The sequence below is a fragment of the Urocitellus parryii genome, chromosome 6 (genome assembly GCF_045843805.1).
Source record: "Urocitellus parryii isolate mUroPar1 chromosome 6, mUroPar1.hap1, whole genome shotgun sequence".
Lineage (NCBI taxonomy): Eukaryota > Metazoa > Chordata > Mammalia > Rodentia > Sciuridae > Urocitellus > Urocitellus parryii.
The window spans coordinates 47,042,542-47,067,649 of NC_135536.1; the positions used below are offsets into that span (position 1 = coordinate 47,042,542).

Consider the following 25,108-nt stretch of genomic DNA (forward strand, 5'->3'; position numbering starts at 1 on the left):
ACGCTTTCTCATCTGAGTTGTTGGCGCGACAGACCCCCCCACCCCCGCCTCCTCCAGGACTCATCTTCCCCCACCTGACGAATTTGGCGGCCTGGGGAGAGTTGTTAGGCAGGGGAGAGGGGCCACTAGATGGCTTTCAGTCGCTGTCGCTGCTAGTGGGACTGGGGTGGGGGCCTCTTGGTTTGGTTTTGAGTTTAATTCCTCCTTTCCAGCGCCTATGGGATCCAACCCCTTTTGAGGATAGTGGTGAATCACTTGAGTCAAACAGTTTTCCTTCTTGTGCTTTTTTCTTCAGGTTCTCGGACAGGAATATAACAGACACCAGAAAATCCCTTCTTTGTCTCCTGGCTTAGGACTTAGGACTGATGTTGGATATCGCCTGATCATTGCTTTTTTTGCTGTTGGTAGCCTCCAAAGCAGAACCTTGGTTTGACTGTAATAGAAACGGAGTCTCCTTTTTTAAAAAGTGGCGCTTTGACCCACTACTCTAAACCCCAATTCCTTAATTTTGTTGTGGAAGTAGGCGTTTTGGGGGAACATCTTGATCACAGGTGCTGATCTCACTGCATAATGACTTTTTTGTTGTCAGGTATTCAAAGCTTTTCTAAGCTTTGGAAGTGCAGCCCATGCTTTGGGCTAAGCCCAGGGCACTCTTGCTGCTTCTTCCTCTCAGACTACTGTGGCATCAGGAACCAACAGAGATGGTTTTCTCTCAAAAGCATGTCTCCACAAAGTACCAAAGCTGGGAACCCATCAATTGCCAAGGCCAGATATCTCAGGAAAGGAGATGAGGGCAGTAATAAGCAAGTTTCTTCTGATTCTCCTCATCTTTTTGCAGCCGGAGCAGCTAAAAAGAGATCACAGATGAATCCTCAGAGTAATGATCAAGACTTGTCACCTGTGAAGAATATTTCTATTCAACTCCCAACAAAACCTTTGAATTCCAAGGAGTGGGATAAACTTAAGGAAGACTGTAAAGGAAAGGTCAATTTTGAAAATTGGATAAGTTCACAGATGGCTCGCTGCCATAGCCCTATAGATGTGGCTAAATCTCTGCTGGCATGGGTAGCAGCAAAAAACAATGGTATTGTAGGCTATAATTTACTGGTCAGGTATTTGTATCTCTGTGTCTTTCATAAGCAGACTTCAGAAGTTATTGATGTCTATGAAATCATGAGAGCCAGATACAAGAGGTTAGAATCTGGGGGTTACAGTCTTCTTATTCGGGGATTGATGCATTCAGACCGATGGAGAGAGGCCTTGATGCTATTAGAAGATATTAAAAAAGTCATGACCCCTTCAATAAAGAACTATAATGACTGTATCCAAGGGGCTCTCCTTCATCAAGATGTGAACACAGCCTGGAATTTGTATCAGGAATTGCTCGGTCATGATCTTATTCCTATGTTGGAAACTTTAAAAGCCTTCTTTGATTTTGGAAAAGACATAAAGGATGATCACTATTCCAGCAAACTACTTGACATTCTTTTGTATTTAAGAAATAATCAACTATATCCTGGGGAGTCATTTGCACACAGTATAAAAACATGGTTTGAGAGGTAATTTTGATTTTTCTTTATGTGTGTTTTCATTTTGTTATACCCCAAAGTAGCCCTTTTTGTTGTTGCTGAGAATCAGTCTATTAAGATTTTGCTTTTTTTTCCCCATCTCTAAGTAAGATTTGTTTTCCCTTTAAGACAAAGTTTTCTCTCTTTAAAACAAATAGAGATGTGGATGTGGGGTTATAGCTCAGTAGAGTGTCTAGCATGCACAAGGTTTGCACCTCAGCACTACAAAAAAAGGGAGTAGCATAAACAATTTGTATTAATCTGTACCATTCATATAAAAAGGAAATTATAGAGCATTTATAGTTTTATCCATTTTTTCCTTTTATAAGGATCATTTATTTTGTTTTCTGAGACATCAAGTATAATGTACATACTTAAGAATAGTATTTGTGTTGAGCTCTTTATATACCCTAGAGATTAGAGCTCTATCTGATGTGTGAGGGGTAAAAATTTGTTCCCAGGATGTAGGCTCCCTATTCACCTCAAGTATTATTTCTCTTGCTGAGAAAAAACTTTTTATTTTGACTCCATCCCATTTGTTGATTCTTGGTTTTAATTCTTGTACTATAGGAGTCTTATTAAGGAAGTTGGGGCCTAGCCCCACGTGATGGAGATTAGGGCCTACTTTTTTTTCTTTAGACACAGAGTCTCTGGTTTGATTCCTAGATCCTTGATCCATTTTGAGTTAACTTTTGTGCATGGTGAGAGATAGGAATTCAATTTCATTTTGTTGCATATGGATTTCTAGTTTTCCCAGCACCGTTTGTTGAAGATGCTATCCATTCTCCACTGTATGCTTTTGGCACCTTTGTCTAATATAAGGTAGTTGTAATTTTGTGGGTTAGTTTCTGTGTCCTCTGTTCTATACCATTGGTCTACCAGCCTGTTTTGGTGCCAGTACCATGTGTTGTTGTTACTATTGCTCTGTTTAAGGTCTGGTATGATACCACCTGTTTTACTCTTCCTGCTTAGAATTGCTTTAGCTATTCTGGGTCTCTTATTTTTCCAGATTAATTTCATAATTGCTTTTTCTATTTCTATGAGGAATGCCATTGGGATTTTGATCGGAATTGCATTGAACCTGTATAGTGCTTTTGGTAATATGGTCATTTTAATAATATTAATTCTGCCTATCCATGAGCAAGGTAGATCTTTCCATCTTCTTACTAAGGTCTTCCTCTATTTCTCTCTTTAGGGTTCTATAGTTTTCATTGTATAGATCTTTCATCTCTTTTGTTGATTCCCAAGTATTTTATTTTTTATTTTTTTTTTGAGGATATTGTGAATGGGGTAGTCTTCCTCATTTCCTTTTCAGAGAATTTGTCACTGATATACAGGAATGCTTTTGATTTATGGGTGTTGATTTTGTATCCTGCCACTTTGCTGAATTCATTTACTAGTTCTAGAAGTTTCTTGGTAGAGTTTTTTTGGGTCTTTTAGGTATAGAATCATATCAGCAAATAGTGCTAGTTTAAGTTCCTCTTTTCAAATAGTTATTCCGTTAATTTCTTTTGTCTGTCTAATTGCCATGGCCAGTATTTCAAGAACTATGTTGAATAGAAGTGGTGAGAGAGGGCATCCTTGTCTTGTTCCAGATTTTAGAGGAAATACCTTCAGTTTTTCTCTGTTTAGAATGATGCTGGCCTGAGGCTTAGCGTAGATAGCCTTTACAATGTTGAGGTAAGTTCCTGTTATCCCTAGTTTTTCTAGTGTTTTGAACATAAAGGGGAGCTGTATTTTGTCAAATGCTTTTTCTGCATCTATGGAGATGATCATATGGTTCTTATCTTTAAGTCTGTTGATATGATGAGTTAAATTTCTTGATTTCCATATGTTGAACCAACCTTGCATCCCAAGGACCATTTGTCCCAGCTATTCCTCTTCTCTGACTATACCCAAAGGACCTAAAAACAGCATACTATAGGGACACAGCCACATCAGTGTTTATAGCATAAACAATAGCTAAACTGTGGAGCCCTTCAATGGATGAATGGATAAAAAAAAATGTGGCATTTATACACAATGCAATATTACTCAGCACTAAAAAATAATAAGATCATGGCATTTGCAGAGAAATGGATGGCATTTGAACAGATTATGCTAAGTGAAGTTAGCCAATCCCCAAAAAACAAATGCTGAATGTCTTCTCTGATATAAGGGGGATGACTCAAAATGGGGTAGGGAGGAAGAGCATGGGAAGAGATTACCTCTAGATAGGGAAGAGGGGTGGGAGGGAAAGGGAGGGAAAGGGGAATTGCATGGATGGTGGAAGGAGCCCCTCATCGTTGTACAAAATACATGTATAAAGATGTGAGTTTGGTGTCAACATATCTTGTATACAGAGATATGATAAATTGTGGTATAAAGATTTATAAAAATTATAATGTTAATAATAATAATAGAGCTCATGTAAAAAAATAAATAAAAATTAAAAAAAAAGAATATTTGTGGCCAAGTTCATAGAAACAAAAGGATAGCCAGGTATAGTGTAGCACACAATCCCTGCGACTTTGGAGGCTGAAGCATGAGGTTCACAAGTTTGAGGCCAACAATTTAGTGAGATTCTATCTCAAAATAAAAAGTAAATAGATCTGGGAATGTAGCTCAATGGTAAATTGCCTCTGGGTTCAATTCCCCAGGGCCAAAAAGAAAAAAAGGATATGTGACTAGAGCTGTCCTTAGGCCATATTAGTAGTTTTAGAAGTTCTGTTTGAAGTCTAATGACTGGGATAATGTACTTATATTTATTCTGTTTAATCTCTGCATTCTATCAACTTCTATGGGTTAAATGGGATGAGATTCCTGATCAAATATGATATGCAAGTATCAAAATTAAAACTTCATCTTCCTGGGTTTGGATCTTTCATGGTTTGGCTGCTTTCCAAAGCTCTCTGCTTTCACTTTGTTTTTGTATCTATTTATTGGTTTAGTCTTTGTTCTCATTTCTTCATCATTAGTGGACTTCAGGCCCTTTCCTTCCTCTTTTTTCTCTTCCTTTTTATAACATATGTTTTCCAGAGCTTTGAAGTAGCAATTATGCTTAAATATCTTGACAATATCAACAGAGGAGGAGCCAAAGTGTGAAAATCTTCAGATTTTATTCTGTTACCAAGAATGCTGGTTTTGGAGTGGAGTTTTAGAAAGGTTATTGCAAAAACAATGAGAAGAATAGAATGGAGAAGGATTAATATTGAAAACAGGAATACCTGTTTAAATGCAATTTTAGTGGGTGGGAGATGATGAGGTCCTGAATTAAGAACTGGGGAGTGAGGGAATTGGAATCAATAAGAACTGATGGTAAAAATGAAAGAGGAAAGTTAATTAAGAAAATAAATCATAATTTTTGAATGACTTCAGTTAGTCTAGGCACCATGGATAGACCCAACCTGATCTTTTCTTAAAATTGGGAGCCATCTCGCCACAAAGCCATGAAAAGATAATTTCGGCTTTACTATAAATTACTGCAAATTCTGAACCTGCTAGGAATGCCTGCCCGTGCCTTGAACTCACCCATGCCTGGCCCTCTGACCAGATAGCAGCCCTCTCTGAGACTTTAGTGATGCCTCACAAATCTTGGCCTTCCCTGGCCAGATAACAACCCTCTCTGAGGCTCTAATGACCTTCATAAATTCTGATGTCGGGGCCAGCGAAAATTTAAACTACCATTAGTGTTATGCTTGTCAGAGTTCTGTTTTCTGTAAACCCCCTTTGTGTAACTTTCTGGACTATAAAGCTGGGCTGCAGGAAAGCTGCAGGTGCTGTCTTGTTCCCGAAGTTTTGGGTGGGAGAGGCAGCCTGGCCTGTCGAAAAAATAAGCTTGCTTTAATTTGATTTTAATTGGAGTCAGTGGTCTTTTCTTGCATCCTGGTCTGACACTATAAGTATTTTGTGATATGAAATCTTTTATGATGGCATTCTCAACCTAATTAGGAATACAAAACCTGATCTGTTAAATAACAGTGATCTATAAGAATAGTATGAGAGATGAGAGAAATTATCCTGAGTAGGAGCACACTTTAGCAACTATGGAGAAGGTTAGAGTTGAGTTTGATTTAGAGGTTGTATTATTAAGATCATCTGCTTTTTATATAGCTCCAGTGAAGGTAGATTTAGACTTGAAGAAGTTGAGGATTGGATTACAGGTGAACCAATAGGAAGGAGGAGACCCAGTGGAGGATACCATTTGCTCTGTAGCCCCAACACAGTATAGCAACCACTCTTGTAATTAAACCATTCTAGGAAAGTATCCTGATCCTTCAGAGTTATTACAGAGTTTCTAAATACAATGAATATTTTTCAATTCAGTAGGAATCTAATCCATGATTTGATTCATTTTTTTTTAATAGTATTCCTGAAAAACAATGGAAAGGACAATTCACCACAATCCAGAAAAGGTAAAGGATAATATTTATTTTTAACTTGTTTGATTCAGGGTTAGTAAGTTTTATTGCTATCGATTTGAAAATATGAAAGAACCCTTTAGGAAATAAGATAATTAAGAGTATGTAATAGGGCTGGGGTTGTAGCTCAGTGGTTGTGTGCTTGCCTAACATGTGTGAGGCATTGGGTTCAGTTCTCAGCACTGCATATAAATAAACAAAGATCCATCGACAACTAAAAAAAAAAAAAAAATAGAGTATATAATTAGAGTGCCCCAGGAAAGAGCCATTTTTTTTTTTTTTTTGTATATGGAGACTTTACAGTGCTCAAAATGTTTTTCCTTCCTGTTGGTACCATAAACCACTGTGAAGCCTTAGAGATGTTTGCACCTGGAGATTTGAGACACAGTTGTGTTTTAGGAACTATTTAAAAATTTTCATCCAATGCCTACCGTTTACTTTTTTTTTTTGGTTTTCTGGCACACTAATATGTGATATTTTCAGGCTTTCAAGAAATCAGATGCAGGCTGGGGTTGTGGCTCAGTGGCAGAATGCTTACCTCTCGCATGTGAAGCACTGGGTTTGACCCTTAGCACCACATAAAAATAAAAAAAGCAAAATAAAGATGTTGTACCCATGTATAACTAAAAAAAGAAGAAAAAAGAAATCAGATGCATGTGATGATCAAAAATGTTTTCATGTTCTTTTCTATTACCTTTCACTTTATTTGTGCCTTAGAATTACTAATTTTAGAAAAAGTACTTTTCCAGAGCATTATTTAACTTAAAAAATTTTAATTACAGTGGTCAGTGTTCATGCTGTGGAAAAACCATGGAGTCTATTCATTTGAGTCCAGAAGAGTATGAATTTCTTAAGAGAAAAATCATAAGGGATGTAATAGATGGAGGAGACCAATATAAAAAGACAACACCTCAGGTGAGTCTAACAGTCTTTGTTATATTCTTGGATTGCTTGTCTAGGGCAGGACCCAGCGATTCTTTCCCTATAAAGAACAGATAATAAATATTACATGGTTTCTGGGCTATATAATCTCTAATGTAGCTTTTTGATTCTGCTGTTGTAGTTAAAATAGGCATCGACAAAATATAAACAAATGAATGTGGCTGTGTTCCATTAAAACTGATCACAGAAACAAGCAATAGGCTGGATTTGGCCTGTGGCCACAGTTGTCAACCTTTCAGAGATTACTTTAGAATTTCATAGAATAATTGGTTTATACTATCATCTATTGAAGTCAGTCCTGTTACATGTAGGTGTAATAGGTGCAAGTAAAATAAAAAGACAGATGCTTATTCTTTCTCTAAGTGCTTCCAGAAAACTTTTCAGTAAACTCCTATAAAAACAACTTTTCTAGTCAAGGTAGTTTGGGGTAACTTATTAAAATTGCTCACACATTTTCTTAACAATGAATTTGATTCGCTAAGTCATATATAATAGTTTTATCTTGCCAATCTTCAGTTCTTTATGATAGGTACTGAGATGAAATTGAAGAGGGAAGATACTTTTGTATTGGTCATCCATGGGGATTATCTTTCTAAATTCTTTTTTTTTTTCCTTTTATCAAGTAAAAATAAGAAGCAAAAATTGTTTTGGCACTCCCCTTGACTTTTCATTTTAATTTTTATAAAATATCCCTAGATAGGATACAAAGGAAAAATCTCTGCACTTTCTGTTTTTGTGGCAGTCCAGATTGAATTGGGGAATACATCTGTAGGAAAGAAAAAAAAAATCTCCCTAGGTCATATGAAGACCTTTTTTTTTTTTTTTTTTTTTATTGGTCGTTCATAACATTACATAGTTCTTAATACATCATATTACACGGTTTGATTCAAGTGGATTATGAACTCCCGCTTTTACCCCGTATACAAATTGCTGTATCACATCAGTTACCCTTCCATTGATTGACATATTGCCTTTCTAGTGTCTGATGTATTCTGCTGTCTGTCCTATTGTCTACTATCCCCCTCCCCTCCCCTCCCCTCCCCTCCCCTCCCCTCCCCTCCCCTTTTCTCTCTCTACCCCTTCTACTGTAAATCATGTCTTCCATTTGTATTCTCTTGACTTACCCCTCCTTACCTCTTATATGACATTTTGTATAACCCTGAGGATCGCCTTCCATTTCCATGCAATTTCCCTTCTCACTCCCTTTCCCTCCCACCTCTCATCCCTGTTTACTGTAAATATTCTTCTCAAGCTCTTCGTCCCTACCCTGTCCTTGTTTACACCCCTTATATCAAAGGAGTCACTTGGTATTTGTTTTTTAAAGATTGACTAGCTTCACTTAGCATAATCTGCTCTAATGCCATCCATTTCCCTCCAAATTCTATAATTTTGTCATTTTTTAATGCAGAGTAATACTCCATAGTGTATAAATGCCACATTTTTTTTATCCATTCATCTATTGAAGGGCATCTAGGCTGGTTCCACAGTCTTGCTATCGTGAATTGAGCTGCTATGAACATCGATGTAGCAGTGTCCCTGTAGCATGCTCTTGTTAGGGCTTTAGGGAATAGACCGAGAAGGGGAATAGCTGGGTCAAATGGTGGTTCCATTCCCAGCTTTCCGAGAAATCTCCATACTGCTTTCCAAATTGGCTGCACCAATTTGCAGTCCCACCAGCAATGAACAAGAGTGCCCTTTTCCCCGCATCCTCTCCAGCACTTATTGTTGTTTGACTTCCTAATGGCTGCCAGTCTTACTGGAGTGAGATGGTATCTTAGGGTAGTTTTGATTTGCATTTCTCTGACTGCTAGCGATGGTGAGCATTTTTTCATGTACTTGTTGATTGATTGTATGTCCTCCTCTGAGAAGTGTCTGTTCAGGTCCTTGGCCCATTTATTGATTGGGTTATTTGTTATCTTATTGTCTAATTTTTTGAGTTCTTTGTATATTCTGGTTATTAGGGCTCTATCTGAAGTGTGTGGAGTAAAGATTTGTTCCCAGGATGTAGGCTCCCTATTTATCTCTCTTATTGTTTCTTTTGCTGAGAAAAAACTTTTTAGTTTGAGTAAGTCCCATTTGTTGATTCTATTTGTTAACTCTAGCGCTATGGGTGTCCTATTGAGGAATTTGGAGCCCGATCCCACAGCGTGTAGATCATAACCAACTTTTTCTTCTATCAGATGCCGTGTCTCTGATTTAATATCAAGCTCCTTGATCCATTTTGAGTTAACTTTTGTGCACGGCGAGAGATAGGGATTCAGATTCATTTTGGTGCAAATGGATTTCCAGTTTTCCCAGCACCATTTGTTGAAGATGCTATCCTTCCTCCATTGCATGCTTTTAGCCCCTTTATAAAAAATAAGATAGTTGTAGTTTTGTGGATTGGTTACTGTGTCCTCTATTCTGTACCATTGGTCCACCCGCCTGTTTTGGTACCAGTACCATGCTGTTTTTGTTACTATTGCTCTGTAGTATAGTTTGAAGTCTGGTATCGCTATACCGCCTGATTCACACTTCCTGCTTAGTATTGTTTTTGCTATTCTGGGTCTTTTATTATTCCATATGAATTTCATGATTCTTTTATCTATTTCTACAAGATATGCTGTTGGGATTTTGATTGGCATTGCATTGAACTTATAGAGAACTTTTGGTAATATCGCCATTTTGATGATGTTAGTTCTGCCTATCCATGAGCAGGGTATGTTTTTCCATCTTCTAAGGTCTTCTTCTATGTCTTTCTTTAGGGTTCTGTAATTTTCATTGTATAAATCTTTCACCTCTTTTGTTAGGTTGATTCCCAAGTATTTTATTTTTTGGGGGGATATTGTGAATGGAGTAGTTGTCCTCATTTCCGTTTCAGAGGATTTGTCACTGATATACAGGAATGCCTTTGATTTATGCGTGTTGATCTTATATCCTGCCACTTTGCTGAATTCATTTATTAGCTCTAATAGCTTCTTTGTAGACCCTTTTGGGTCTGCTAGGTATAGAATCATATCATCTGCAAATAGTGATAATTTAAGTTCTTCTTTTCCTATTTTTATGCCTTTAATTTCTTTTGACTGTCTAATTGCTCTGGCCAGTGTTTCGAGGACTATGTTGAACAGAAGTGGTGAGAGAGGGCATCCCTGTCTTGTACCAGATCTTAGAGGGAATGCCTTCAATTTTTCTCCATTCAGAATGATGCTGGCCTGTGGCTTATCATAGATTGCTTTTACAATGTTGAGGTATGATCCTGTTATCCCTAATTTTTCTAGCGTTTTGAACATGAAGGGATGCTGTACTTTGTCGAATGCTTTTTCTGCATCTATTGAGATTATCATATGGTTCTTATTTTTAAGTCTATTGATGTGGTGAATAACATTTATTGATTTCCGTATATTAAACCAGCCTTGCATCCCAGGGATGAATCCTACTTGATCATGATGTATAATTTTTTTGATATGTATTTGAATCCGATTCGCCAGAATTTTATTGAGGATTTTTGCGTCAAGGTTCATTAGAGATATTGGTCTGTAGTTTTCCTTCTTTGATGTGTCTTTGTCTGGTTTCGGAATCAAGGTGATGTTGGCCTCGTAGAATGAATTTGGAAGTTCTCCCTCTTTTTCTATTTCCTGAAATAGCTTGAAAAGTATTGGTGTTAGTTCCTCTTTAAAGGTTTTGTAAAACTCTGCTGTATACCCATCCGGTCCTGGGCTTTTCTTAGTTGGTAGTCTTTTGATGGTTTCTTCTATTTCCTCTATTGTTATTGGTCTGTTTAGGTTGTCTATATCCTCCTGGCTCAATCTGGGCAGATCATAGGACTCAAGGAATTTATCTATGCCTTCACTATCTTCTATTTTATTGGAGTATAAGGATTCAAAGTAATTTCTGATTATCTTCTGTATTTCTGAAGTGTCTGTTGTGATATTGCCTTTTTCATCCCGTATGCTAGTAATTTGGGTTCTCTCTCTTCTTCTCTTCGTTAGCATGGCTAAGGGTCTGTCAATTTTATTTATTTTTTCAAAGAACCAGCTTTTAGTTTTGTCAATTTTTTCAATTGTTTCTTTTGTTTCAATTTCATTAATTTCAGCTCTGATTTTAATTATTTCTTGCCTTCTACTTCTTTTGCTGTTGTTTTGCTCTTCTTTTTCTAGGATTTTGAGATGAAGTATGAGATCATTTATTTGTTGGTTTTTTCTTTTTTTGAGGAATGAACTCCAAGCAATGAATTTTCCTCTTAGAACTGCTTTCAATGTGTCCCATAGATTCCGATATGTTGTGTCTGTGTTTTCATTTAACTCTAGGAATTTTTTAATTTCCTCCTTGATGTCTTCTAAAACCCATTGATCACTCAGCAACCTATTGTTCATTCTCCAGGTGATGCTTGCTTTTTCCTTTCTTCTTTTATCATTGATTTTCAGTTTCATTCCATTATGATCAGATAAGATGCATGGTATTATCTCTACCCCTTTGTATTGTCTAAGAGTTGCCCTGTGACATAGTATATGGTCTATATATGAAGACCTTTAAAGTCAAAATCTTGTCCACAAAAACAACATATCCATTTTATAGAATACCTTTTATCTAACTTTGTGGTTGACAATTAACATTTATTAAGTAACGTTAAGTACATTAATTATCTTACATCTCATTTAATCCTTATAACTATCCTATAAGATACTATTTTATTATTATTTTCCATGTGGAGTCCTTTTCTTTCATCCCCCTGGAATTACCTGTTCCATCTATTAGGAATAAGTATGAGGAGAAGATAATACTTTAATTTCTGGTACATTGGGTTTTAGTACCAGCAGAAGATCCAGGACTTGGGGTCCAACTTGGAGAAGAGAACTACTGTTGGAGGTTTCAGGGGGCATCATCACTACAGTAAATTAAACCAACGGTACCTTGCTAATAAAATCCAGGTCTGACTAACCCTAAAACCTTTGCCATCATACTCTTACAGTACAGTCCATAAATGCATATATACCTGACAGCCAGCTGATTGTCACAGCTATTAATACCTTGGGAATCTCTGACTTAAACAAATTCCTGTGTGTGTGTGTGTGTGTGTGTGTGTGTGTATGTGTGTGTGGTGAGATTGAACCCAGGGTCTTGTGCATGCGAGGCAAGCACTTTACCAACTGAGCTATAGCCTCAGCCCAACAAATTCCCTTTTAGTATAACAAATGTCTATTGAACACTCATGTGTGTCTTTTGAACTAGGTGCTAAGATAAATACATGGTTGTATAAATCATGCTGGTTGTTATAAAAAACTTAACCCTTTCTGCTGTAGAATAGTGCATATTCTTCCCATTTTGCATCTTTTTATTTGGATGACATTTTTAATTCACAGAAAAAATGAAAAAATTAACAGAATGGACACCTACATACTTGGACACCTTCATCTAAATAACTGTTAATGTTATGCCACATTGGTTTTCTCTGTGTGTATATGTTTATGAACCATTTAAAACTAAGTTGTAGGGGCTGAGGTTGTGGCTCAATTGGTAGAGGATTTTCTTGCATGTGTGAGGCACTGGGTTTGATCCTCAGCACCACATAAAACAATAAATAAAGGTATTGTGTCTGTCTACAACTAAAAAACAAATATATTTCTTTAAAAAAAGTAAGTTGTAGACATGAAGATCATTACCACACCCAGAACCTGTGACAGACTTTTTAAAGAAGTCTGGACAATTAATCTTGTATGGGGCTTCATAAATTGTTAAAATGCAAATTCTGATTTCATTGTTTGGAATGGGGCCTAGAAATCTTATTTCAAACATATATTTCAAACAAGTTCCCAGTTGATGTGATTTTGGTCTTTGGACACATTTTGAATAGTGACTATGGGATGTCTAATTATCTGATTGCTTTCTTTTCATTAATTTGGTTTAAATGCCTTTGAATATACTATACACTCCCTTATTCGTTTTCTTTCATCCCTCTGGAATTACCTGTTCCATCTATGAGGAATAGGTATGAGGAGAAGATAATACTTTAATTTCTGGTATATTGGGTTTTAGTGCCAGCAGAAGATCAAGGACTTGGGGTCCAGCTTGGAGAAGAGAACTACTGTTAGAGGTTTCAGGGGGCATCATCACTACAGTAAATTAAACCATAGGAATGCCTGAGTTCATCAAGGAAGAGAGTGGGACGAGTAATGGGTTCAGAACTTGGTGGGTGTGGAATGGGGAGCACCAACAAAGGATAAAAGGTCAAAAAGTAGTTCCATTTAGTAGAACAGTTAGAGCAACACAGACTGTTCAGTGCAGTGTAACAGACCCTCAAATCCCATCTGTCTCATTTTGAATTCCATTTAACATTCTTTGATTTTTATCCCAGAATAGTATTATGTGGACATAAAAAGAAGATTCATATATTCATTCATTTTTTGATGAACATTCTCTTATTTGGGGGCCATTATGAATGAAGCTGGTCAGAATATTCTAATACAAGTTTTTGTACTTTATATTTTTGTATTAGTTCCCAGGACTGCCCTAACAAATTACCACAAATCATGTGAATTACAATGACAGAAGTTTATTCTCTCACTGTTCTGTAGGATAGAGGTCTGGAATTAAGGTGTTGCTAGGGCCATGCTTCTTCTGAAGACTAGGAAAGAACCCCTCCTTCCCTTTTGCTAGCTCCTGAAACTTTTGGCTCCTGGACATTGCAGGTGTTCCTTGGCTTTTAGCTGCACCATCCATTTTTTTCCTCTGTCTTCACATGACCTTCTTTGCGTATCTCTGTCATCTCTTTTTATAAGAGCTCTAGCCATTGGATTTATAGTTTGCTCTAATCCATTAAGACCTCATTATAAGTAATTGCATCTTCAAAGACTCTCTCCAAATAAGGTCGCTTCCTGAGGTTTCTAGTGGGCATGAATCGTGAGGGAATACTCACTATTCAATCTGCTACAGCTTTTTTTGTGACTATAGGTAGGACCAGAATGTTTGGGTCCTATGACAAGGGTATGTGTAATATTTTAAGAAACTGCCAACCTGATTTCTAAAGTGGTTGTAACATTTATATTCCTATCAGCAGTGTATGCATATTACAGTAGCTTCATATTATGGCCAATACTTAGTATAGTCAATTGCCTCAACCTACATGGCCATTAATTCAAGTAACCAAATAGGATGGTGAGGGGATGAAGAAAGGACAGACAAAAACACAAATAGAGAAAAAGCCAGGCCTCAGCGGTTCACTATCAACCCTGATAGGGAGATAGTGACCACGAACAAGCTTGGCATGTTTATTATATAATTTTTAACATCAAAAGAATTTATTGTGAGGGCTGGGGTTGTAACTCAGTGGTAGAGTGCTTGTCTTGCACATGTGAGGAACTGAGTTCAATCCTCAGCACCACAAAAAGATAAGTAAAGGCATTGTGAGGAAAAAAAAAAGCATTTATTATGAGAAAGTTTCTTCAAGATAAACAGAACTGAAGCTGAGGGTATAAACAGCCCAATTAGAACTATCAGCTTGCTCCCATAATTCTCTACCCCCCAAGCAGCTGGTGTCTGAACTTCTAGGTCATGAACTGATAATTTCTGTGGCTGGCACATTACCTCCTTTTGAACAGGGCATCACACAGCCGCTGGGCAGTCTCAAATTGATGCCTTTGTTCCAAGAGTTCCCAAGATGGGCATTGCTTCTGCCACTGGACAGCCCAAGGACCATAATTCATTCACTGCTCCCAAAAGTCAGTCTCTTTAACTTAAGCTATTCTAATAGCTGCAAAGTGGTATCATTATGATTTTAATTTACATTTTCCTAATGACTAATGTTGAGCATCTTTTTACATACCTAATTGCTGTCCACGTATTTTCCTTGGTAAAGTGTTTGATAGATCTTTTGCCCATCTTAAAAATTGGGTGGTTTTCTTACTGAGTTTTAAGAGTTGTTTATAAGACTGGGAATGCAGTTTAGTGGTAGAGCACTTGCCTAGCTTGCACAAGGTTCTGGGTTTGATCCCTAGCATTGGGGAAAAAAAAGTTTATGTATTTTAGATACAAGTTCTCTGTCAGATAAACATTTTGTAAACATTTCCTTTCAGTCTATGGTTGCCTTTTATTTTAATAACTTTAAAGATTTTGATTTGATGCTGGCTTGGAGAGATCTTGACATTAGGATTTTCAAAAGCTCCCAGGTGATTTAAAACTATAGCCAAGAACAACTGCTTATAATGTGAGATTTTAAAGAAACAGCTTCTTTTCTGTGAGATATTTCAGGGGGAAAGCTCAGTTACAGAAAGTAAATATTTACAGTTGTTTAGTGCACTTAGACAACATAGCCAGCAGATGGCAATAGGGTAACATATAAAAATTATTTTAGGTTATGGCCTAGTCAAATAGATTAAAGGATTGATGAATTTCTTTTAAACTGAAAGGTATCTAATGTCATTTTTGTTTAAATTAGGTTAGTGGTAGTAGGTAAAGATGAAAGCTATAGGTGTGAATTTTAAGTGAACAAAGCAGAACTCCAAATAATTTGTGTCCACTAATTTAACTATATGAAATGACATCAATGAAGATCAAAAAGTTGATTTGAAGCTAGGGGGATAGTGTGAGTTTAATATTAATCAGGTTTTTTTTCCCTCTTGTTGTCCTTTATTCTTAATATTAAATTACAAGTTTTTTTCTCCCTGTATTCAACTTCTCGGTTCTTGTGCCAAGCTCTACAGCACACACCTGTAATCCTAGCAACTTAGGAGACTGAGGAAGGAGGTTTGCAAGTTTAAGACCAGCCTCAGAAACTTAGTAAGACCCTGTCTCAAAATAAAAATAAATAAATAAAAATGGCTGAGGATTTGACTCAGCGGTAAAGCACCTCAGGGTTCAATCCTTGGTACAGAGCCTTTTATATTCTTAAAACTTACTGAGAACTCCAGAGTGCTTTTGGTTTATATAGGTTTATATCTATCGATAATTTCTGATTTAAAAATATACTCTGAGAACCTTTAAAAATACATACTAATGCATTTTAAAATATAAAAACTACCACCCGTTAACCTAAATGTTATTTCTTTTTATGAAAAATAATTATGTTCAAAACAAAATGGTGTGAATGAGAAGATTGGCATTGTCTTATTTTTTGCAAGTATCTCCTTTATTACATGACTTAAAAGAAGGCAGATTTTTTTTTTCTTTTTACAGTGCAAGATCTTATATTTAGAATTAGCCAACTGCACTCAGATGATCCCCATTTGTTGGCAACATAGATCAGATAGATGAACGTAGACTTTCTTTTATACATCAGTCTTGATCAGGATGTTAATCTTGTCCATGTAAGTGTCATAGAGCTTCTTTACAGCCTGTTTGATCTGGTTGTTGGCCAGTGAACACAAATGTAGTTTGGGGTTCTTCTTCATGACCAACTCAGGTGAGGGGGAACTTGATGGCATAGTGGTCAAGCTTGATTATCCTGGGGGTGCTCTTTAAGTATATTTATGCTGCCTTGGGAGCTAAAGTATCTTGGGCTGCTGGAATATAGGTGATGGCCAGATCTTTTGTGTGTGTAATAGCAGATGCTTTTTAACATTGCTTCTTAGACTTCAAAGCCATAACTTTTGATTTGGCTGTGAGGAGCAGGGTTTCCTACTGCGTTTTGAGCATCTCAATGAAAAGGATCAACAGCTGGATTTTTTGTATCCACTTGTGTGTTCAGTTTGTTATAGCATATTGTTTTAGTTGAAGTTATATTGTTTATTTGAACAAAAGAGATTCAGACTAAACAAAGGCAATGAATTCACTACTCAGCATATCTTCCATTTCATTTCTTCTGTTATTTTTTATTGAGACTTACTATTTCATCATGATTTTTCACTTCCAAAGTAGAGGTAGGTTTTTTTCTCTTTATAAAGATATATGTATTTAAAACTACAAAAAACTTCAGCTAGGGATGTAGCTTAGTGGTAGAGTGTTTGCTTAGCATGCATAAGGCCCTGGGTTTGATCCCCAACACTGTACCTCCCCACAAAAAAAATGCAATCAAAATAGACAACCAGGGCTGGGGATGTGGCTCAAGTGGTAGCGCGCTCGCCTGGCATGCTTGCGGCCCGGGTTCGATCCTCAGCACCACATACCAACAAAGATGTTGTGTCCGCCGAGAACTAAAAAAATATATATATATATATTAAAAATTCTCTCTCTCTCTCTCTCTCTCTCTCTCTCTCTCTCTCTCTCTCTCTCTCCTCTCTCACTCTCTCTTAAAAAAAAAATAGACAACCAGTGCCCATGTATGTTTTCAGTACATCAGCATCACTCCATCCTTTTTTTTTAGTTGTAGATAGATACAGTATCTTTATTAATTTTTATGTGGAGCTGAGGAAGGCAAGCGCCTTTATGTGGAAGGCAAGCGCTCTACCACTGAGCTACTACGGCCCCAGCCTTTTTTTTTTTTTTTTTTTGAGGTACTAGGGATTGAATTCAGGGGCATTCTACTGCTGAGCTACATTCTCAGCACTCTTTATTTTTGTTTTGAGACAGAGTCTTGCTAAATTGCCCAAGCTCGCCTTGAATTTAGGATCCTCCTGCCTCAGCCTCCTAAGTTTCTGGATTATAGGCATGTGGCACTGTACTGGCCATCATGGGCCTTTAAATCCATGTCAGGCCATGTCACTCTTCTGTTTAAAACTCCTTAGTAGCTTTCCATCTAACTCAGAGTCTTTACAATGACCTGTGAGGCCCTTCACAATCTGGCCTCTGTTAGCCTCTCAGATCATACCCTGTTCCAGCCATACAGGACTCTTTAGTGTTTCTTGATCTTTCAGATATGCTTCTGCCCCAGGACTTTTGCACTTATTGTTTCTGCTTTATCCAGATATTAGCATAATTATTCATCTGTCTCCTTCAAGTCTTTTCTTAGATGTTGATGTCTTAGATGGCTTTTCCTGATCATACTATTTATAATTGCATGTATACCCTCACCCCCACCTAGCATTCCCTGTCTTCTGTACTTGCTGTATGTTTCTCCATGGCATGGAATTTTGTCTATTTTGAATGCTGCTGTATCCCCCAAGTTAATGGTAACTATGACATAAAGATGCTCAATTTGCTGATAAAATGAATAGTAGTTACCATTTTACTTTGTGCCAGGCACTGTACTAAGATCTTTGCATAAATTTTATCTAATCGTTATGACAATCCTTTAAGAAGGCAGCATCCCTTTTTTGTTAGACCTCAAAGTGTTTTAGTGAATTGTCAAGCAAAATTTGTAAGTAGCAGAAATACTAGAACCCAAATCTGTCTGATTCACAAATATGAGTTCTGTTCATTAAGCTCCTATATTCAAAATGAAAATATTGGGTCATTTAAGAAATTTAGCAAGATACCTATTGTTTAATGTTATTTGTTTGATAAAGAAAGATATGTACTATATTTCTGGCAATTTCCATCATGGATTATCTTTACTTTAAAAGATTAAAATGAAAAGAGCATGCTTCGGTTATCTGGAGAACCTACTTATATATAGAACACATCATTACCCCAAATAAAGATAGAAAAGACTATTCTGTCAGAGAAGATTGGACCAAATGTCCAGCATGTCTTCTGGCTCTGTGATTTTGACTTCCTAACTGTTGCCAGGCAACTTAATTATCTGTTAACAAAAGTAACATAAGATTGGATTTTGTAATGGAAGCAGAGATGAGTGGAGCCCTGAAGACAACAGAGTAGAACAGAAGTTGTGATTTAGGTGAATGAAAGTTCAGAGCCTGCACAGTGTCAGTTTGAAAGGAAAAGGGACATCAAATCATTATTGTGGTTTCAGTGGTATGAAGCTCTTTTTGAAAAGAATTTTTTTTTATTAGAGCATCATAACTATGCATAGTAATTAGGTTCATTTTGACAAAATCATACATGCAAGGAATTTGATTTCAAGCCCCTCTTCCCCCTTTCCTCCTTCCTCCAATTCTCCCTCCTCTATTAAACTTCTTTTCTTCTACATATACATATAAGTGAAATTCCCTTTGGTATCTTTATACATGCATATAACATGATTTTGTTAAATTCATTCCATTTATCTTCCCATTTTGCCTTCTTCCCTCTTGTTCTACTTCTACTCCACTGATGTCTCCTTTATGATACCCAATTCCCTCTTCCACTGCTTGGTATGAAGCTCTTTTGATAACCTCTCAACTTTTCCTTAATTTCTGAAGGGAGAGATTCCAAGTTTTTGCATGTTGAGCAGAGCACATGATTCCTCTTTATTAACCAGCATACTTTTTAGCAAACAATCTGATTTCCTTTTTTTAGATGGAAATTATTATTTTTTAAATACCTTTGTTTTATTTATTTATTTTTATGTGGTTGTGACGATTGAACCCAGGGCTTCACATGTGCTTGGCGATAACGCTACCACTGAGCCACAAACCCAGCCCCACAAGCTGATTTCTTAATTTTTTTTTTTAAATATTTTTAGTTGTAGACAGACGCAATACCTTTATTTTGTTTATTTAGTATTATTTTTTTTTTAATGTGGTGCTGGGGATGGAACCCAGTGCCTCATGCTTGCTTGGCAATCACTCTACCACTGAGCCACAACCCCAGCCCCTTAAGCTTTTTTTAAAAAAAAAGTTTTTTAGTTTTTTATAGTCAGACACAATAGTTTTATTTTATTTATTTATTTTTATATGGTGCTGAGGATTGAATCCAGTGCTTTGAATGTGCTATGGGAGCACTCTACCCTGAGCCACAACCCCAACTTCTCCCTTAAGCTTCTTTGACTAGTGATTGTTCTTCAGGATTTAAAAGAAACAGAAAATAGAGGAATTAAGAATTTGGTAGATGACATTATCAAAATTGAATCAGATCAACCAACTAGAGTGAACTACTAATTGAAAGAAAATAAGGGAACAGAGAAATATGTTAAATTATATACCTCAAGAGTACAATCAGCCAGATATGGTGGCACACACCTGTGATCTTAGCAACTTGGGAGATTGAGACAGGAGGATCCCGAGTTCAAAGCCAGCCTCAGCAATTGTGGGGCGCTAAGCAACTCAGACCCTGGCTCTAAATAAAATACAAAATAGGGCTGGGGATTGGCTCAGTGGTCGAGTGCGCCTGAGTTCAATCCCCAGTATAAAAAAAGGATAATTACCAAATCCATTCTGGGAAACTACAAGATAAACAACCCAGTTTCTTCCAGTAAATCAATTGCAAGAAAAAGAGAAGCGTTCAAGAACCTATAGATTGAAATTTGAGACGTGGCAACTATCTGCACTAGACCAAATTGGGTTCACAGTTCCTGATCTGAAAAATCAGTCAAAAAACTCTGAATACTAGTTATTTGGAACTATTGAGAAGTTATTATTGATTTTTACTTAGAGGTACTAATGTTAGTGAGTTAAAACTCTTTATATTTCAGAGCTAAACACTAAAATGTTTATGGGTGAAATGATGTGATGTCTTGAGATATGCTTCAAAAATTAGTGAGAAAATGGGGAGGCACTCCTGTAGTCCCAGCAACTTGGGAGGCTGAGGCAGGAGGATTGCAAGTTCAAGGCTAGCCTCAGCAATTTAGTGAAACTCCGTCTGAAAATAAAAAATAAAAAGGGCCGTGAATGTGGTTCTATGGCTAAGTGCCCCTGGGTTCATTCTCAGTACAAAAAATAAAAGCTGGAACTAGGAAATAGAATAGATGGGGTTACATATGAAATAAGATTGACATGAGTTAATAAAATTTTATAGGTTCATGGAGATTTATTATGTTATTCTGTTTTCTTTTGTATGTTTGAGATTTTCATATAAAATATTTTTTAAAAACTGATGTTAAAACATATATTTTCAGATTAAAACATACATTTTCAGAATAAAAGTTATGAAGAGGGAGATTATAAAACAGTGCATCCTTAGTGGTTGTCATGCAGAGGCAACATCTTTTTATAGTACATTTTCTCAGCTAACTGTAGTAAGTATATATTTATTATAAAAGAAGAAAACAGTTAAGAAATATCACTGCAGAATGAAAGTCTTTAAGCAAGGAATATTTTCAAGATAACTGAAAATTGTTATGACATTTGCACATGGTAATTGTTTCTTTTTCCATTTTTGAAATGCATAAGAGATGAAATTTCTTATTAGAGTAGAACAGCTCATTTAGATTCAGAGTCAACTCCTTAGAGATTTTTCCTACTATACTGCATTGCTATTGCTTTGCAAAAGAATTATTAATATTTGCTCTGGAATTAGAGAAAAAGTCCTATACTTATTAATCTATTGTATAGTGAAAACACTGTAGCTATTGTGGCAGTCTGGAATGTTCCAATATGTAGCTACCCCTGCTTTTAGCGCAGGTGGCAACTGCAGATTGATTCTGGTTTGGCAAGGCCTTCCATGAAGGGAAATTTGAACCTGAGAGCTTCTGTCCTCAATAGTGCTAATTGGGAGTTGTGCAGTAAGGGGATTTCCACTCTTTGTTAAAAAGGATCTCCAGGCACATTTCCTCTGTGTTTTTCCATTTTCCTCAGCTGTGAAGCAACTGCAGGGAAGTAAAATGTGATTTCCTTCATTCGGGAGTGCCAGCTTTTATTTTGGAGACTAATAATTGGAAGAGTGGAATGTGCATGGATTGAGTTACTTGTAGGACTTTTTTAAACACTAGGTTTGTTTTGTTTTTCTCTAATTGGTTTACTGTATTTGAAATGACAGTGGATTTGCTCAGATGATTTGAATTAGCAAGTAACTTAGGTTGTCTCAAAAACAAGTATCTCTCTTAATGGACCACTTCTTTAATTAATAGTATGATTCTTTGCAAGGAGTTTGGAAAAAGACAAGAATGGTAAAATTATATTCTGTCATATTAATAAAAACACTGTAGTTCCTTTGCAGGTTCATACTGTATAAATGCTTATTTTTTTTGGTTGAACTGATGACTTACTCTGCAAAATTATCTAAAATGAGAGAAGTGGCCAGAGGATATTTTTCAGGAAAACATAATAAGACCCTATCAAGTACTGTGCCCAGGTACAATATCAGTGGGAAATGAAGAAAACTTATTAGTAGAGTAGATGTCAGGAGCCATTATTAGACTTTAGGTGAAAGATCTTAACATAAATTAATACCTTTCTTGTACTTACAGTCAGTATCCCATGTCAGTTAACTGTGGTTCTTCCCCCCACCCCCGCCAAAAAAAAAATATATTTTTTAGGGGCCTGTACTATATTTAATCATGGGCCAGATCTTAGAGACAGAAATTTTTGGTGTGATTTCTTCCCAAGTCACTCACCATTGTGTTTATGGTGTAAGGCTTCTACAACACCTGTAGTTAGAGAAACTTCATATGGCTATTAAAAAATAAGAACTGGTTATTATTAAATATCGAAATACCTGACAGATCACTTTCAGAATTAGCAGAACTGAATGATCATATCCAAGGCATAGTATTCATTATTCCCGTCAGCTATGGGATCAGTGAAGCTAAACTAGTATTTTTTTTTATACCGGAAGGAAGAATGAAAAAGGGGTGCTTAACTACTGAGCCACATCCTCAGTCCTTTTTAATATTGTATTTAGAGACAGGATCTTGCTGCTTGCTGAGTTGCTTAGGGCCTCAATAAGTTGCAGAAGCTAGCTTGAACTCACTATCCTCCTGCCTGAGCCTCCTGAGCCTCTGTGATTACAGGCGTGCACCATTGCACTGGCTTTTAAACTAGTATTTAAGTCCAAATGTAAGTTTACTTTTTTATTTTTTTAATTGGCACTGGGGATTGAACCCAGAGGTGCTTTATTATTGAGCTATATTCCCAGTCCTTTTTATTTTTTATTTTGAGATGGGGTCTTGCCAAGTTGCTAAGGCTGGCCTTGAACTTGCAATCCTACTGCCTCCGCCTCTCAAGTCACTGGAATTAAATTTACTTTCATTATATTGGAATAAAACTTTTAAGTAGAGTACTGCTATTAGTAAAGGAGTGATAATGGATTTTGAGGGGACTGTAACTCTTTGTTAACTTATTTTGTGATTCAACCCCTGGCAGTTTCAGGTTTTATTACATTGGATTCTGAACCTACAGAAATTTTGTGAAAGTTTGTATAAATATGGGTGCATTGTTTCAGGTGAATTATGAATCCATCACACATACATCCAAGGTAAAATTAGGTGACTTAACTGAGGACATTGAAATTTAGCAGAAAATGGCCAGCTTCAGAAGAAACAGGTGCAGTATATTTTAGCATATATATTTTATTTTCTTTAGGCCCCCAGAATTCCTAATGGGGCTGAGCAGCTGCCAATGACATTGAATACCCAAGGTGGGATTTCTGTACCTTAACTCACACAGCATCACAGACCTTTCATATTTAGGCTTACACCTCTCTGTTCACAAACACTATAATTTGCAAGCCCCCTTTAAGAGGATTTTTTTCAATAGCAGGCTCCTAGTTTTTTAAGCCAAACTTCATGTTCTCTCCTTACTAGGAGGAAAGAAAACTGTCAGGAAACCTATCTTCCTCCAGTAAGAGCTTATATTTTTCTGGGTGAAGACGAACCTTTATCAGTGATCCTAATGGGATTTTTTCCTTCAACCTTAGTTCTACTGTCTTGTCCCAGTGACTCCCAAATTGTTTTCTTTCATCCTGGCTACTCTTTAAATGCCATAACTGTGTAGCCAATGGCTTATGAGACATTTCTAATACACCATTATGAACTCAAATTCAGAATATCAAAAAGCTTCGTAAATGCTTCTTCTTTTGTAGCTCCCAGTACTACCATTGAGTCTTCCTTCTCTGCCATCCAGACTGAAAAGATTAAAGCTGATTTTGTCTCTCTAATCCTTAATCTTGATATCTAATTGTCACTAATCCTATTGTGCTGAATTTCTCACATCTGCCTCTGCTGTTCCATTTCCACTAATTCCATCTTGTCTAGGCCTTTAGTATCTCACCCTCAGTTACCAGATTATTCCTAACAGGTTTCCTTATGTACACACTCCACTTGTCCTTTCCCCCACATTATTGCCAAGTCAATGTTTTCAAAACACTGATTTAATTATTTTACTTCCCTGCACCAAAATCTTCATGTTTCCTCATTCCTACCCTGAAAGTAACTTCTCAGTTTGGCCAGGATCTTTCAGTCCCCCTCTCTTAGTACTTTCCTCCACAAACACTTGCTCCAGGCAGCACTAGCTACTTACCAGGTCTGAACTGCTTTCTATTTTTTTCCTTTCATCAAAAATGTACTTTAAAGGCTGGGGCTATAGCTCAGTGGCATAGTGCTTGCCTAGCATGTGTGAGGCACTGGGTTCAATCCTCAGCACCACATAAAGATAAAAAACAAATAGAATAAAGGCATGCTGTCCATCTACAACTACCCCCCCCCAAAAAAAAGAGTACTTCTACCTCCCTATCATGTTTTTCCATCAAGATTATCTCAAGTACATTTTCTGTGGCTTCTGTAGTCTTCATTTATCTTTTCTTCTTTTCAATTTGTAGTATTTATTAATCTTGGCACACAATTGACTAATAATTCTATACTATGTGTTCTTGTAGTGTTTAATTTAGTTTTTCACATCAGTATCTATTTTTGATTCAGATACATTAGAAAAACTCTTTGAGGAACAGAACACACTTTTTTGAATTTTCTACAGTGCTTGGCATCCAGTAAATGTGCAATAAATATTGTTATTTATACAGCAAATAGTCAAATGTTGGCACTTATAATGTCATAGCTATCATTTTTTTTTTATAGGAAAATGTTTTTTATATTATACACACACATGTGTATACATCTTATTTTTTTTTTTTCTTTTTTTTTTTTTATTGTTGGTCGTTCAAAACATTACATAGTTCCTCATACATCATATTTCACAGTTTGATTCAAATGAGTTATGAACTCCCAATTTTCTCCCGTATACAGATTGCTGCATCACATCAGTTACCCTTCCATTGATTGACATATTGCCTTTCTAGTGTCTGATGTATTCTGCTGTCTATATTATTCTCTACTATCCCCCCTCCCCTCCCCTCCCCTCCCCTGTTCTCTCTCTACCCCTTCTACTGTAAATCACTTCTTCCATTTGAATTATCTTGTCTTACCCCTCCTTTCCTCTTATATGTCATTTTGTATAACCCTGAGGATCGCCTTCCATTTCCATGCGATTCCCCTTCTCGTTTCCTTTCCCTCCCACCTCTCAACCCTGTTAATGAAAATCTTCGTCTCAAGCTCTTCGTCCCTACCCTGTCCTTGTTTCCTCCCCTTATATCAGAGGA

The 25,108-nt window shown here is 36.7% G+C and overlaps 1 protein-coding gene and 1 non-coding gene across 4 annotated transcripts in view; both read left to right on the forward strand.

Moving 5' to 3' along the window:
• Prorp (protein only RNase P catalytic subunit) overlaps positions 1-25,108 on the forward strand; it is a 146,951-nt gene that overhangs the window by 569 nt on the left and 121,274 nt on the right. For all 3 annotated transcript variants that reach the window (XM_026413718.2, XM_077799604.1, XM_026413716.2), the window contains exons 2-4: positions 296-1,559; positions 5,915-5,962; positions 6,751-6,883. In XM_026413718.2, the coding sequence (XP_026269503.1) occupies positions 571-1,559; positions 5,915-5,962; positions 6,751-6,883 (1,170 nt within the window). In that variant the 5' untranslated portion in view covers positions 296-570. The remainder of the gene's footprint in view (positions 1-295; positions 1,560-5,914; positions 5,963-6,750; positions 6,884-25,108) is intronic.
• LOC113200943 (small nucleolar RNA SNORA31) lies at positions 7,595-7,678 on the forward strand. Its single transcript, XR_003303099.1, has one exon. It is a non-coding gene; the product is annotated as a small nucleolar RNA SNORA31 (small nucleolar RNA).